The sequence below is a fragment of the Nicotiana attenuata genome, unplaced genomic scaffold, assembly GCF_001879085.1.
Source record: "Nicotiana attenuata strain UT unplaced genomic scaffold, NIATTr2, whole genome shotgun sequence".
NCBI lineage: Eukaryota > Viridiplantae > Streptophyta > Magnoliopsida > Solanales > Solanaceae > Nicotiana > Nicotiana attenuata.
In genome coordinates, this window is record NW_017671517.1 from 139483 (window position 1) to 156644 (window position 17162).

The 17162-nt window shown below is 35.8% G+C and overlaps 1 protein-coding gene across 2 annotated transcripts; it reads right to left on the reverse strand.

Annotated features, from left to right (window-relative positions):
* Nucleotides 1-1129: 1129 nt before the first annotated feature.
* Nucleotides 1130-8249, reverse strand: LOC109208739 (kynurenine formamidase-like). 2 transcript variants are annotated; one of them, XM_019371892.1, is made up of 7 exons: nucleotides 7458-8249; nucleotides 5278-5322; nucleotides 4903-4975; nucleotides 3914-4011; nucleotides 2970-3040; nucleotides 1634-1786; nucleotides 1130-1385 (listed from the first exon to the last, which is right to left on the reverse strand). In XM_019371892.1, exons 1-6 carry the CDS (start codon nucleotides 7873-7875, stop codon nucleotides 1661-1663), a joined length of 831 nt encoding a protein of 276 aa, XP_019227437.1. In that variant the 5' UTR covers nucleotides 7876-8249; the 3' UTR covers nucleotides 1130-1385; nucleotides 1634-1660. The 2 variants fall into 2 exon arrangements, with proteins under 2 accessions (XP_019227437.1, XP_019227436.1); XM_019371891.1 differs by lacking the exon at nucleotides 7458-8249 and adding an exon at nucleotides 6367-6967.
* Between the last annotated feature and the right edge of the window lie 8913 nt (nucleotides 8250-17162).

The following is a 17162-nucleotide window of genomic DNA, read 5'->3' on the forward strand; positions in this document are numbered from 1 at the left end:
AACTTGTACCCACTTTTTAAATAACTTCAGCCCCCTTTCTCCTCCTCCTTTCCGTTTCTCCTCCTCCTTCTAACTTTTACCTTTTATGTAGTACGTATTTATTTTTGGTGCTCAGCACACATTGAAACAATTTATGTTTGCTTTAAATGTACATCTGTATTCTGTAATATAATACCTTTGAAGTTGTTGTTCTACTCATAATAAGAATTTATGCTGAATACGCTTGTATATTGATAATTCTTTATCTTTATCAGGTAGGTTTAGAAGGGAACTTGTTTAAAATAAAATTTGAATTCAAGAGTATTAATAATTCAGCAAGCAAGAAATAACTGGAGTTTAAAATTACAAAACGAAAGACAAAAAAGCAGAAGCTGAAGAAGAAAGAAAAGAACTGGAACACACAAGCACTAGAAAGAAAAGAGAAGTAAATAACTTCAGCTGAAGTTCGACAGTTACAAAACAAAAACTTCTCTAGAGCTGAAGTTATTTAGTTCTCTTTTCTTTCTAGTTGATCAACCGCGAAACACCAAAAACAATAGTGATTGCCTCAGACTTTTCCCAGTTACAACACAAAAACTTCAGCTCTAGAGCTGAAGACTTCAGTTCGACAGTTACAAAACAAAGAGCTGAACTTCAGGCCCGGCTACTAGAATGCTGAAGTTTTGCATGATTGTCTTTGCTACTTCAACCCCGTATGCTGAAGTTATGCGGAAAAGCGGGTACGCTTGCAATTTTTTTTGCAAAGCGGGCACAAGTTAAAACGTAACACAAAAAGCGGGTATAGATGCAAATGCCCCATACTTGTGTGCCACTATTAAATTTTTGACTCGGTAACACAATTTTAGGAAAACAGCCTCATGCTAAATCTTTAAAGCACGCTGGACAAGATTTCCCTTAAGCGCATTTGCCACAAAATTTTGACAAATCACCAGAATTTTTCAGCATTATTGCTGAAATTCTAGTGAGAGTCAGAATTTTGTGGCAAATCCTGATGATCATTATAATTGTTGTGTGCTTTAAAATTTTGCCGAGCGTGCTTTAAAAATTTAGCACGGGGGCTATTTTCCCAAAACGTTTCTTAACATGACCAAAATATAAATAGTGGTTCAAAAAGGTCCATCCAGGTCAGTTTCAGCACCCAAGAACTTTATCATTAACCAGCTTCATAGGCACGAGATGAATCAACACAAAACTAACTTGATGTAAATATGTTAATCGTTCTCGTGAATCCATTAAACTAAAACCTACTGTGAAAAAGTTATTTGCTCATATCCAGACCAAGCTAATAACATTACAGTCAAAAGTGAAAAGTTGCACCCCCTACACTGGAAATCGAGTCTCCCTTTACAGCAATTTATTTTACTCCATGCTATCTCCAGTGCTTCCTGCAGCAATTTATCCAAGCAAACAATGAGAAGAGGGTGTACTGGTGCAGCACACAAATAACCAGAAAAAAATACTAACAAAATTTCAGCTGTGAATATGTGGCAGTTGACTTAGCTAATGGATTCAACAAGAATACCAAGATCATATAGAATGTATTACCCATTGAACAAGACAGGATGCAAGGCAACAAGTAATTCATAGAAAAAAGATACTGCATATAAGGTAACATGTTTCAGAAGCACCTTACCGTTTGAATAGGAGACAAAGGAGAGTATTACTTGATCAGTATACATCTAATAGGTGATCCCTCAGCACCAAGCAACCTTAAGGGCAGACAGTGCACATTGTATATGCCAGTTTCTATATCATCCAGCTTCAGCCCTTCAACGAGAATGATTTCCTGGAGCATTTCAAACATCATAAGAATGGAAGGACAATTACTGGCATCAGAAGAAGTAAATGGTCAATAAAGTCACTAACTCTGAATACTATATAGTTGCGTCAACAAAAGGGAACAGAGATAATGCTCAATAACAGTTATCTTTTTTTTTTCTGAAGAAAATTAATCCAACTTGCTGTCACTATCTAGAGAACAAAGATCATGTCATGGGTCAACCATCAGACCTTGACATAATTTTCAAAATATATGTTCAACTAATTTCCACTTTAGCTTTCCAATTCAGATTTCATCTTTTCAGTTTCATTAGGCGAAGCTCCCATATAGAAAAAGATTAAACATAAATGACACAAAAATTCAGTTTCGCTGCCTCCGATTCTATATTTTTTCTTCATAAGGAGAATTTTAGCTAAAGAAGAAAAGGCCAGTGCACTTCAGTCTAAAAAATGGACTCAGATAGTTGACAACCCTCTATAACTTCTAGAAGAGTAAGATGCAAATATTCTGTAGTTCCACGGTAGAAGAAGCTAAGACTGTTATTCATCATTATTGCATGACTATCCAGAACCCTTTAAAAACTTTAAACTGAAAATGAATAAAAACCATAATCTAGATGCTCTGCAGATGACATCCAGCTCATTCATCTAGCGTAGAAGACCATGATTGCTCCAACTAGCATCTAACCCAAATCAATGGGAATCTCAAAATTCTGATCACATACCAATTAGCAAATAAGATTGAATAATGTTGTTAGGCCCTTCAAGGTATTGTCAGTTCGACCACAGGTCAGTAAGGCCAACAAGTTTTCCGATAGAAAAAGTTGAAAAGCTGATCTTAGCATTGAAGATGTGATCGCTCATCTAGAAGAGCAGAGCTTTTAAACCAAAATATGCAATCTCTTTATGCTGTTCTTTTTTCACTTTTTGAAAGTTGACAAGGAGTTGGTCACCTGTCCCCTTAATGCTGAGAGCAACTTGACTATGCAGCACCTTTCTCATGGAACAATGAAACAGCAAACTCGAGCCAAAGAATTAGGCAATTCACTACTTTGAGTAAAGCTCAGAATCTTCATTATATACGTTTTTAACTCCCCCTCGCCCATCCTACCCCCCTATTTTGTGATGAATATCAGACTCTAATCATAGGTAACATGAAGGTTCAATTTAGTCCGAATAAGACTACTAACCCTGCTTTTCAGGAAGACAAGATGGGAAGGAATCAAATCATCAAATGCAGCAACCGACAAGTAATCAATTCCTGAAAAAGAAAAAAAGGAAACAAATGTCAGTTACGAATTCTTCAATCAGTCGATAATCTTGAAGGAAATCAGGAAGTAAATTATCGCTCATTTACTCTAGCTGAACTTCAGCTGTAAAACAAGAAGCCTCTAATAAGGACAAATCCAAATGGGAGTTCACAATTGAGCACAGAAATTGAAAAAACAATACCCAGGTTATGGCCAATGAGATTTGTCAGCAGAAGGCAGTAACAGAAAACATAGATGAAGATAACTAAGTTACTTAACCACCAATAATAGACAAATAGGACACATTAGTCAGAGAGCAGATAAAACAAATGTATATGCATGTGTATTAATTAGATACTAGTTCAAGCATTTAAATGAATTGCCGCATGATGTTCCATTTACTCACAAAATACGGTGTATAAAGTATAGACGAGATTTATGCATCATCATCTATGGTAACTCAAAAAATATATTTACAGCAAGGGTAAGTTTACTCCAGCACAGAGCATGCACGGAAGTGCAATCTGAGGAAAGAATTTTAACTATTTACTCTTGATGCCATAATAGAGATGGCAATAATGAGTAGCTGGGATTTTATGCAGAAACCAAATGTAGACACCAGTCAGGACTAAGCAAAGAAGTAGTAATTGGAGATAGTAGCCATGTCAATCCAGCTTAGACGCACCAAACGAAAAAGAGGAACCCTTTGGCCATAAAGGTGCAATAGCACACAAAGTGCTGTATATAGTTGACCACTACTGTTAACATAAACACCCAATACACCACAAAATCATTCACCAATTCCAAAAAGAAGGGAAAAACTAAAAGAATTTGCATCCTTCAATAAGATTCTTAAGATATGAATGTGCTACAGCCTATCTTACCAACAAGTTTGATGTCAGTGTTATCCACTAGCCACTGTGCTCCATCCTTCATGAATCCGACATAGCTTGTGTCAAATGCCTTTTTCCACATAAGACGCCTGAAAGTTGAGTTTGCTTGATCAAGAAACAGAGTACGTTATAACTGTTCATCCAAGTCAGGTCATTTAATTTCCATGCAAAGTGTTGCCCCTGAGGGAAATTTTTTTTTTTGATAAGGTGAAGAGCTGCCCCTAAGGGAAATTGACGTTATTGGCCTTCTTTCTTTGGCAATTAGTTGAAATATGACCAATAACTACATAAACAATGAGTGCGTCAAAATAGAGCTCTCAAGCAGCATACACCTGCACCCTGCACCCCAAGAAGGGGATGGAGGAAAAGAAGAAGAATCCTAGCCTGTTCAGGTAAGGGAGAAAAGAATCCATGACAAATACTAGATTTCTGAAGTAAGATCTCATTCTTCCCACTACATGGACAAACCTTAATTGATTATCCTTTTACAGGGTTTTGAAGAAATTTATAGAGCAAGAGTTTTAGAGGAATTAGAGACATATATTTTGTACAATCCATCTACATTATGTTAGGCTTCTAAAACTCAAATAAAATGTGTGAAACAACAATTGGTAGCCACAGAGAAATACTTGATTGATACTACTTGAAATGCTTAGCCTTTCAACAATTTGATCATGATAGTTCCCACTCTCCAGGGTCAAGTGAACATATTGTGAATGTGCTCCAAGTTTCATTATGTTTTGCAATTCATCTATCATTTTTATATTTTGGAAGAGTAATCCAAGATCTACACCCTGTAGAGGCACATTCTCCAAAGTCTAAGAGCAGATTCTGCTACAATTTTGTTGGTTTTGAACACTTCTACTTTTATTAGAAGTGTGCTTTTTATGACATCTAAAGTCTGAGAAATACATAATTTCAGTGAGAGCTACAGCAAACATGCAATTTAAGCACAGTTTTAAGATACTGCTACAAGTTACCTGTCAGTGTTTAGTGTTCTGAAAAGTACTCGTTTCACTCCCTTGGGGATATGTAAGGATTGCATAACATCCGCTGAATAAAAGAAACAAAAGTATTATCACAGTTAGCTAATATACATTTGCAAACAGCTCATTTGTGCCACCCGATTTTCAGGGAGTATTTCTTCCTCAAAGTTGTTGCACATCTCATATTTTATGCAAGGTAAAGACAGAGGGATTTTTAGCTCAACAATGTCTAGTCAACTGATTATATTAATATACTGGAAAATTGAGAAACAAATGATGTAAGACAATAAGCTGGAAATTGATCCAAAAATTAATAGGAGAGTTTATCATCCTAGAGACATTTAGCATGAAAGGGGAGGGGAGATTTACCAGTTAAGTTCTTGTCTCTTGGAACATCAACAACCAATGCGGGACCTGTAAGCAAGTGAAGGACGTCATCATTAGTGCATGAAAATGGGTAACATTGCCTGTAAAAAGATAAAACACTAAACACGCCTGTTAAGAAGAAAAAAAATTGATAGTATGTAAAAGGTGATGATTCAAATTTAAAAAGAAAAAATAGACAGGAAGCTGTACGCTGAAAAAGAAAAAGAATCTAGATCAATGATCAACCATTAAAAGAACCAGAACCAGTCATAGCGAAAACAAAACATTAAGGATCTTTGTAGGAGGTATCCTTCCAATGAAGAAGACAACAACAGGGAAATTCCATTATTCTATGAAAAACATTAAAAAACGATATCATGTCAATGTACCTCTGATGAATGGATCAACGTAAATATTACAAGAGAAAATGCATCAAATTTGAATACATATGCATTGTTAAACAAGAAACACTAAAGTAATAACTGTATCAGACGAAGAACCAAGACAATTACATGTATTGACATCCATAAAGAGCTAATATATGTAGCAGTAATACTAAACTCCCTTTTCTTCTCTTTTTCCCCTTTTTTCAGTAATGACTTGTTACATTTCGGGACTTCCTGCGAGGTTAAAATGTTTACTAGCTTTTTCTTTTTTAATTTGATAAGTAACAAAATGTTTTCCAGTTACAAAATGGGCATATACAGCTGCTCTTGGGCATCTGGGAGGATATCAATATCTTAGACTCTAGAGTCACAGTCATAAAATCTCTTTATTGAGCGAGGATAAAACGTACTAGTTAAGACTGAAAATAGATTTCAAAAGAATTGATTCATTAAATTTCTAATTCTTAGACCAGGTCTCAACTGTTTTCAGTGATTTGATTTTTTAAGACCTAAATCTCCAGACTCCAATACCACATCAATTCGAAAGAGCAAGTAAAATTCACGGTCACTACCGTGTTTTGAGTTAATCAGAGCCATCAGTTATTAAAATTAGGAACAAGATTGATCATCTTTCTTAAGCACAAGAGTGATCATATAACTAGTAGTTCTTAATGCTGGCTGAAGGTAGAATTTCCTGGGTTAATACCGTTGAGAACTCTAAGGTCAAGGGAATCAACATCAAACCCTGCATCATAATATTCAGCATACATATGTCCTGGTGCATCAACATGAGTGCCAGCATGAACACCTAATCTCAATTCCGAAAAGTTGTAATCAGAGCCATTCTTCATGCTGGACAAAAGAGTGAGAAACTGTCCAACTCCCTCATCAGAATCCCCCACAGGAGTATTAGGATTGAACTGGTGTGTGATATCAAAAATTTGCCCATCTTCATACACCTCTCTCCTTAAAGGTCTCAAATCATCATTAGATCCAACACAAGAACCCGATTCATCACCGTATCCAATTGGGTATGCATCATTAGGTGATGAAAAGGCAACAGATATTGTACTTACAGCCAGCAACTCAGCTAATACTAGCAACTTACACACAGCCCTCATCTTACTTTCCAAAAAAGGCATGAACTTTGGCAACGGAAATTAGAAAGCTCAAAGTTATGACTCACCACTATGGTAGACGTAGCAGTTCCAATTGAGATTTTGATAAGTAAGCATTAAGTTCTCTTCAAGACGAGTTTTTTATTCTTGTAAGTAAATCGTGGCCAATATTATACTTTGGAGGCCTCATAAGATACTGTGACAATTGGGTCCCTACAAGTATATAAAAAGTACAAGTTGCACCCATCACATCAATCTCCAGAAGGAGCTCAAGACAAAACAAAGTTTTCAAACGTTACAGCCCTCTGCAAAGAAACAGTGGCCAAGAGTAACATGCCTAATGTCGCTTTCCAAATTCATCAAACACGTAACTCATCAATAAATTATTTTTTCAACCCACCACCTCAAATTGACCGTTACTAGACTCCAAAAACATAAACTCACAATTTCGTGCATGAAATACCAGTGCACCTTTCAAGTTAAAAGTTCTATACGCTAACAATATAAAAATTTAACTCATAGAGTTACTAAAAAGATAGTTGCAAATAACGGAGCAAAAACTTCTTTATGGTGTTAGTATTTATAACTTAAATCCTAATCTAATACTAGTGTGTACTAATTATGTGTAATATGCAAGTATTAGAGGAGAAAAATTAAAGGGATGGAGATTGATAGTTACCGTTGAGAACTTCGAGGTCGAGAGTGTCGATATCAAAGCCGGCATCGAAATAATGATCGTAGACATGACCAGGAGCATCAATATGAGTGCCGGTGTGAGTCGGAAGTTTCATCTCGGAGTTATTAGCAAGAGACCCATTCTTCATGCTGTTTGGTAGCCACAGGAATTGGCCAAGCCCATCTTCTAAGCCCCACGACGGCATATCAGGGGTTAATCGGTGAGTGATATCGAAAATCCGGCCGTCTCCGTAAACTTCACGGCGGACTGGAATTAGGTCATCGGAACCAGTGGATTGACAGGAAGTTGCGCTATCAATGCCATAGGGTGAGGGATAAGCTGAATCGGCGAGTGAAACAATCGGATTGAGAATTACTTGTGAAAGAGTGATTAGTAGAAGCAGGAAAGTAGGGACCACCATCTCGTCGGCGGATCAATGAATGGTTGCCGGAAGTTTGAAATTTTGGACGGAGGAAGAAGACTCTGTTTGTGACAGTGTCAGCTAATTATTTGTATCTATGGTTAGCAAAGTCGACGTGAAAAACAAATAGGGTAAAAGGATGATGATTATATAACACTTTTCAATTGGATAAAAGATCCGAATTTTGGGGGGTTTAATTTGAATCAAATTCTATTGTCTAAAGGAATGGATAGTACTTTATACTCAAACTGAAGTATTAAGCGGATAATGTTTCGGTGGGAAGTAAACACTGTGATTGGATTTTTCAATCAGGTAAGAGTTTTATTTGCATTAGGACAAAAGCTTATGAAAAATCGTTACGGATAATAAAAGATCATCGCTTCCTATTGGTGTGTAAAATTAACACATTGTGACATAGATAAAACTGACAAAGAAATTGCACATAATGCACATTACGGTTGGAAAAAGAACGTGAGACCTGTGGTGGACAAATTCTAACTTGGGCCAGGCCCATCCACAATCAACGACAAGTCCAGCCCAAGAAAGTCTATTTTTCCCATGGGATCTTTACATAAATAGTCATTCATATTCATTCTTTACTTTTTCTAGACATATACATAGTTTATACATTAAAAGGGCAGCCCGGTGTACTAAGCTCCCGCTATGCACGGGGTCCGGGAAGGGCCGGACCACAAGGGCCTATTGTACGCAATTTACCCCGCGTTGTTTTTACTGCTCGAACCCATAACCTCCTGGTCACATGGCAATAACATTACCAGCTACGCCAACAACTTTACAAGTTTACTAGTTTAAACATAGATTATACATAATTATACACATATAATACATAAAAATTATGTATATATTATACCTCCATTTGCTATTTTTAGTTTAAGCGGTTGGGTAAACGGCTATTTGGGTTAATTCTTCTTTCAAATTCACCTACGCGAAAGTTCCACTATTGGATTGTACAAAGCGTTCGGGGTTGATTTACAAGAATGGCTTTGGAAGTAGGCGATCTTTTTATGCCCCACTTGCCCCATGGACATAAATTCAAATTTAACACGTGTTGCCTTTCGCTCGCCCATATGCAACACTTTTGATTTTTAACCTTATTTGCCTTGGGGCAAGTGGGGGTCAAAAAATCAAAATAATCTATTTTCAAAGTCAATGGGTATAATCTCCTGAATTGTTCCCTGTTTGACTTCATTTACATCTTGCAATATATTATCTATAATGAGTTACATATTTTGTAAAACAATACAACTATGTAAGTTTAATCAACTAATTATAATTCGATTGTAAAAGATGCAAGATTTCCGATCAATTATTGAAATTTTTATTATTTTACCAGTAAAATTCACAATTCACTACTCCAGATAAATTTTAACTAACAATTTTAGAATTTCTTAATTTACTTAACAAATTAAAAAATATTATAACACAAAAACAATGACTGGATAAATAAGACATAAAAAATGAAGTACTTTTTAAATATAATAATAACAGCTTATAGTAAACAAATCCAATACGTCTTTAACTCGTCATAAAGAGAAAATCATCTGGGTCAAATGGACACCCCATCAAAAGACCATTATAAGCTCAACACTGATGGGGCTGATATTGAGAATCCTGGTAAGGGAAGCGTGGGAGGAGTTTTCAGAAACTGGGTCCTAGGTTCATGGGAAGCCTGCAACACACCACAAATACACAAGCAGAACTCTTTGCTATTCTAAAAGGATTGCAGATTGCATAACAAAGAGAGCTCACGCCACTTGAAATCAACACAGACTCTACTGAGGTAATAAGAATGCTTAACTCAGGTGACTATGTATTTGACGCAATTATTTTTGAACGCAGGTCAATCATCCTAAGACTAGGAGACGTGGCGGTGAATCACAACTATAGGGAGACGAACAAAGTAGCTGACCCGATGGCAAAGAAGGATGCAAGCAAGGAGCTTTTTGATAGCATTAGTTTCACGACAGTTCTTCTGGTGTTTGCAAATCAAGCTTTTTGGGCAGACATCTCAGCAACTGTTTTCTCTAGAAAAATTTTGGTGTAATATTAATACTTTTGATTATAGCGCAAGGGTATTGTGACGACCCAAAGGGTCATCACCAGTTTTTAATTAAATTCTATGTCTCCGAGGTCTTAAAAACCTCATTTAGAGTCGCATCGATTTGCATGCGCAGTCCGGGCGCGTAGCCGGAAAGCTTAAATATGAAATTCTGTGAAAAATGCTAAGTTTTGATGTTAAAAATGAATAAATTTGACCTTGGTCAACGTTTTGGGTAAACGGACCCGGACCCGTAATTTGACGGTCCCGGAGGGTTCGTAGGAAAATATGGGACTTGGGCCTATGCCCGGAATCGAATTCCGAGGTCCCAAGCCCGAGAAATGAATTTTTCAGTAAAATTATTTTCTGAAATTGTTTAAGGAAATTTGAAGTGAAAATTGATTAGAACGTGTTGGTATCGGGGCCGTATTTTGGTTCCGGCGCCCGGTACAGGTCTTATATATGGTTTAAGTCATTCCTGTGAAATTTGATGAAAAACGGACGTCGTTTGACGTGATTCGGACCTAAATTGGAAAAATTGATGTTTTATGAAGTTTGAAAGAATTCATGGATTTTGAGGTTTAATTCGATGTTTATGATGTTATTTTGGCAATTTGATTGCACGAATAAGTCCGTATGATATTTTTGAGGTTGTGTGTATATTTGGTTTGGAGCCCCGAGGGCTCGGGTGAGTTTTGGATAGGCCACGGGGTGCATTTTGAACTTAAAAAATTTGCTGGTGTGTTCAGGCCTGCAGGCTTCGCAAATGCGAAGCCTGGCTCGCAATTGCGAGCTCGCAATTGCAAAGGCTGGATCGCAAATGCGTAGCTAGCCCAGGCCACTCTTCCTCGCAAATGCGAGCTGCCTTTTCGCAAATGCGAAAGCTGGGAAATTATGAAGGGTTCGCAAATGCGAACCCTGTTTCGCATTTCCCACATCTGCAGAGGTCGTTGCGAACCCCTGTTCGCATTTTCCATATCAGAGACCTGCAATTTTCTATACTTAGCCGATTCTTAAGTCATTTTTGCACCATTTTCAAAACACAACTCCTTTGGGCGATTTTTCCGAGAACAATCTTCTTCCAAATCAATTGTAAGTTAGTTTTTACTCATTTCTTTCAATCATTAACATCTTTTAACATGATTTCAACCTAAAATCACAGATTTTCATGGGGGAAATTGGGTGTTTTGGGTAAACCTAGGTTTTTTCAAAAATTGGGTATTTGGACCTCGATTTGAGGTCCGATTTCAAAATAAATTATATATTTGAGTTCGTAGGGGAATGGGTAATCGGGTTTTGGTTCGAACCTCGGGTTTTGACAACGTGGGCCCGGGGGCAATTTATGACTTTTTGGGTAAAACTTTGTAAAACTCATTTTCATGCATTGGGGTTGATTCATTTAGCACTTATTATGTAATTAAGTAATTTGTGATTAGATACGAGCGAATTGACGGTAGAATCAAGGGGTAAAGCTATAATTGAGACTTGAGTTGTGTTCAAGGCATCGAGGTAAGTGTTTGGTCTAACCTTAGCTTGAGGGATTAGGAGTTGAGTCCTATTTGCTATGTGATAATTGTTAATTACGACGTATAGGCATGGTGACGAGTATCTATACGTTGGTGTCAAGTATGACCGTGAGTCTTATATTGTGATTTTCATGGTCTCGTCGTATTCTTCATGTTTTGGTGATGATTTCTAGTTGTTGTGAAAAGTTTGTGGAAGGAATTGAGACCTTTGAACATTTTGGAGCATTGACTCGAGTTATATTATGAATTGTGAAAGTATATGAGATGGTTGAACCCTTTGGAGCATTGGCTCAAGTGGTAAAGTGAGTTACGAAGTACAAGTGAAAGATACAGAAAGAGTCATTGAAATGTTCCCTTGCCGGGATTGAATTATTTAATTGTTGTTCCCTTGCCGGAATTTAATTGTTAAATCGTTGTTCCCTTGCCGGGATTCCTATATGTTCTTGTTTATTTCCCTTTCCCTTGTTTATGATTGTTGTTTGGGTGAGGAAGAGTGTAAAAGCACGAAGGGTGACGTCGTGCACTTGTCTTTGATTTTCCTGATTTTTGTTGATAATTGAGTTATGTTGTCCTTTACTTCTATTTACTGATTTTCTTGTTGTTATCGGTTCAAGTACATTAATTGTCTTATTCCATTATTACTGTGATTCTTTATGTTGGCATTTTTCTTTATAGTGTTACTTGTTATTATTGGCTCGAGGTATCCTTGCGCAACATTATGCCTTGAATTTATGCTATAATTGCTACATGTTTATGTGACTTAATTGCTACTTGACATTTAGCATACTAAATATTAAATTGCCTATTTGCTCCTTAAAGTCCATAATTAATTGCTACTTGTCATTACTTGTTTTCCTCAGTGAGTCATAATTATTGTGTACTCGTTGTCTTATGAATTCGTATTAATTGTTGCGTTTGTGGGAGTAAATTTCATTCGGAAGAACTGTTGATTTAATGAAATGGGAGCGGGTGGTATGCCTACCACGAGATTTAATGAAATGGGAGCAGGTGGTACGCCTACCACGAGATTTAATGAAATGGGAGCGGGTGGTACGCCTACCACGAGATTTAATAAAATGGGAGCAGGTGGTACGCCTACCATGAGATTTAATAAAATGGGATCGGGTTGCACGCCTGCAACGAGTTGTGAACCGAGAGTGAAACCTGCCTTTGTTTTTCTTATCCTTGTTAGAAGTTGAATTTTGGTTTCCTGATAATTCTCTTGAGATTCTGTTTCAACTGTTATCTCCCGCAACATGTTTCCCCCTCCCATCCTTACTTGTTTATTCCTGCTTTACTTTCCGCTGTACGTTATATAACTGCACAGGTTTATTTGGTAGTCTGGTCCTAGCCTCGTCACTACCTCGCCGAGGTTAGGCTAGGCACTTACCAGCACATGGGGTCGGTTGTGCTGATACTACACTCTGTGCTCTTTTGCACAGATCCAGGTCCCGGACAGCAGTAGTAGCTCGGGAGCCAGCCTTCAGTCCACCGAGACTCCGAGGTAGCCTTGCACGCGTCCGCAGGCCCGGCGTCTCCTCTATCTTATATTTCATTCTGTTATCTCATGTTTTCGAGACAAACAGTGTTATGTTTCTTTCAAACGATTGTATTTAGTACTCTTAGTAGTCCGTGGATGATGTGACACCAGTTCTTGGGTAGAGGCACATGTTGAATTCCGCATTATTGTTCAGCTTATTTAATTTAAGTCTTCCGCTTAATTGTCATATTCCGCTGTCATTTAAATATTTAACGCTTGTTGTTGTGATAGATAAAAGAATTTAAAATGAAATAGATAGGAGTTTACGTTTTGTGGCTTGCCTAGCTTCTATGAGTAGGCACCATCACGACCCCGAAAGTGGGCAAATCAAGGTCATGACAGGTACCCCTGAAAACATTGCTACTGCCTTACTTTAACTGGTAATTTTATAGTTAACCAAAAAAAAAGAGACTCGGCATGGATGACTTCTTTATTAATGCTACAAATACGACAGATCCTTTCATCTGCCTAATTCTTTATTTTTCAATTCCATCCTAATTCTTTATTTTTCTATTCGTTTTCTTAAGGGTCTGTTTGGAAAGCCACATGATAATTGGAATCGGTGTAATTATTGGGTAGTAATTATACAACTTAGTAATTACACAATATAATAATTACGACAACATGTTTGTTTGTCATAATGTAATTACAATGTAATTAGAAGCGTACTGTTTGGTTGCACAAACGTAATTACATAATTAGCTTAAATTTTAAATGAATTAATTATCAAAACTTAAAAGTTAATATAATAAATATATGCCTATAAATGATTTTTTATAAGTATAAATGATATTAGATTTGGTATTTAAGATACATATTTTTTCTTGAATATACATTAATTATTAATCATATATAACTAATATTGTAAAAATAATTGATATATGTATTTTCCAAATTAATAATACAGTTTAATTAATTATAAAACTAAAAATATATGTTTTGTGAGAACATCATGGAATGCATGTTTGATAAAATAAATTAATATTTATAAATATAATGTCATAACATTATTCAAATATTTGACAAAACTAATCTATCAATTCTAACTAAAACATGAACAACATGCAATGTGAAATAACAAGCCCATACTATTAAAACAAGTAAATTAGATCCATAAATATAACATAATTTCAAAATCCAAAACAAATAAAGAAAATAAAATAAATAAGAAATAAAATATACGAGCAATTACATGGAATCACAAGAAGTAAAGGTAGAGAAATAATAGATAAATAATGTACAAAACAAATATATTTTAAAACTAAAAAGATTGAAAAGTAAAATTTAAAAAAAATGAAATTAAAATAATGGAAATAAAAAGTTATAAAAAAAATAACTTAAAATAAAACGAATAAGAAATAAAATATACCAGCAATACATGGAATCACAAGAAGTAAAAGTAGAGAAGTAAAAGATAAATAATGTACAAAACAAATATATTTTAAAATTTAAAAAGAAATTAAAAAGTAAAAATTAAAATAATGGAAATAAAAAGAAAGTTATAAAGAATATAAATTAAAATAAAAACAAAAAAGAAAGAAATTAAAAAGTAACCTTGTAATTACACAGTGTAATTACCACCAATTCTCACCTCCCTTGACAATTGAAGGGTGTAATTACACCTCTCCAATTACATCTAATTCCATGCGGACCAAATAATTTCTTGATGAGACAAACATATCAAACTGTGTAATTACACACAATTACATGTAGATCCAATTCCTTGAAATGGAAGATAAGCCCAAAGGGCAAGTTCCGAACTAAAGAGGCTACGGCCAAAATAACGCGGATCGGAGACGCCCGAAATCCGTAACAAATATAAAAGCCCAAGGTCTATCTTAGCCCGAATTCGAGAAAACTCTCACTTGGGGACTATCCATGAAGCCTAAGGGTTGTTGATACCCAATTTTTCCTTAAATATTTTTAATATGAAAAATACTTTCAAAATAGCATATGTATGCATATATAGGTAGGTCCAAATGTTTGATTGTTTTTCCTTAATTTTTAAAGATTTTTAAAATCAATTTATTGCCCTACCTTATCCGGAAAAACCCAATAATTATTCCCATAATTCCCATTTTGGTGATTCATTTATTGGACTCTCATATTTATGCTAAAATATAGCTAATGTAATTTTTGCATATTTTTTACAAATTTATTTAGTATTTTTAAAACTAAATTGCATACAATTGCAACATTAGCCTCTTTTAGATTTAATTACGTTTATGTCTATAAAAATTAGGTCCAATATTTTTAATTTGATAATTATGTATTATCAATCATTTTAGTACCATTAATATATTTCTAGAAATTATTCTACTATTTTTTATAAAATAAATAAGGGAAAAGTGGCTATTTAAAGTATAGCCCAATTGTGTTTCAATTGTAGCCTGAATTGACCCCCAATTTTAAACCCAATTACCCAGCCCAAATCCCAGTCATACCTGACCCACGACCCAATTAAAACAACCCGCGGATTCCTATTTAATCCCAGCCGTTGATCGCTCAGACAACGGCTTACATTAACTCTTTCCTTTTTAATCTCGACCTACCCCCAAACCCTAACCATTTCTCACCCCCAGCCACCTCTGAATCCTTTTCTCTCAATTCTCTCTCAACCCTCTCTCAAAACCTAGCCGCCGCCCTCAACTACCACCCTAAAACCGCCTAAATCAATGGCTTCCAAAGCCATTGAAAGCCTGTATCTACCTCCTATGGCTTCTACATGCCCGATTATCATGGTTTCAAGGCTAGATCCTAGAAAAGTCTGGTCTAGACCTTGGTTGATTTCAGTTCTATGGCTGTCTCCGGTCATCTTTGACCTTGCTCCGGTCAGCCATGGCTATTCAAGCCTGACTCTTGACTTCTCCTGCTTAGATCGATGATTTTCCAAGCCTTTCTCACCATCTGGGTTTCTTCTGAAACCCTAACCTTTGAGGTTCTTCCGATTTCTTTTAGATCTGTTTTAGATTCGTATTTACTCTAAACTTCTAAACGTTTTTCTCAAGGTCTCTTTCAAAACTCTACCTTCAAAACCCCTTTATCTTTTTCGATTTAGGTTTTGTTAAGCTATTTCGAAGCTTTCTCTGATTTTTTGACATGTTCTACTATGTTTCCTTCTGTCGTTCTTCTACTTGAGTTTGCATGTTAAGGGCCTTAACCGTTTTGAGATTTCCGAATCTATTTTTTGTTAGTATTTCTCTGATTTACTTGTTTTTCATCTCTAGACTCGATTGATGGTAAAAACCCTAAAATTTTGGGTTCATTCGAGTTCTGAGACTATTTGCTGTGTGATTTACTTGTCCATCATCTCTGAATTCGATTGGTTTCAAAACCCTAATTTCTTTGGACCTATTCGAGCTTCTGAAGTTGCTTAATCTGTTGCTCGACTGGATTTAAAATCTTTTGTTTCAACATCCGTTTCTTTATGTGATTCTGATTTCCTGCCATTATTGAAACTCGGCTATATTTTTCAGAAAGGTCTTTTTACTTGACCTTTTGCATGCTTCTATTACTTTGTCTTTTCTCTATTACTAAGTTGGTGAAATTGACCTATGTGACTACCATGTTTCGATAGTTCACTATCTACTGACTTTGTGATTGTTATTGCATGATGCTTCTCTTTATCATAAGTTCAGCCTCGCTTGCCTAATGTTTATGCACTCTTTTATATGCTAAATTTCCCACTAAAATGACCTTCAATTGTGGACTAATTTCAAACCACTCCTTGTGTAATTCTGATTGCACTCGTGTGTTAAGTAATTGATTATTTCCTTGTTTTACTGATTTCCCTGTTTCTTGGATTGATTTGAAAACTTCCCTTTAGACTTTCGATTCTCCTGTTCTTAATTTGGTTTATTCATTGGAACCCATGTTATTCTCTCCAAGTCAGTAATTTCGAATCCCTGACTCCTTGATTTACTATGTGCTGATTATCTCCATATTCTGCAAATTTATTGTGTTTCTTACCTTATTTGGTTAACCGAGTATTTTAAAGATTCTTCATTAGTTATTCCCTTAATTAAACCTCTATGTACTTACCCTAACTTGTCTATTCTGCACATGATGCTCTACTTGTATTCCATTCCTTTAAATGTTTTACTGTCCCACTTTACCGTTTAACTTTTTAACTTCCTGAATTTAGGAAGTTCTTGTATACTGT

Bases quoted from the DNA above. Each gene is read 5' to 3' on its own strand.
- LOC109208739 (XM_019371891.1), bottom strand. From the start codon at position 6,802: ATGCCTTTTTTGGAAAGTAAGATGAGGGCTGTGTGTAAGTTGCTAGTA. The intron at 5,323-6,366 runs GTATTAACCCAG...ACTTGCTTACAG, and splicing joins TGACCTTAGAGTTCTCAACG to GTCCCGCATTGGTTGTTGAT. The intron at 4,012-4,902 runs GTAACTTGTAGC...CTCAACTTTCAG, and splicing joins AGAACACTAAACACTGACAG to GCGTCTTATGTGGAAAAAGG.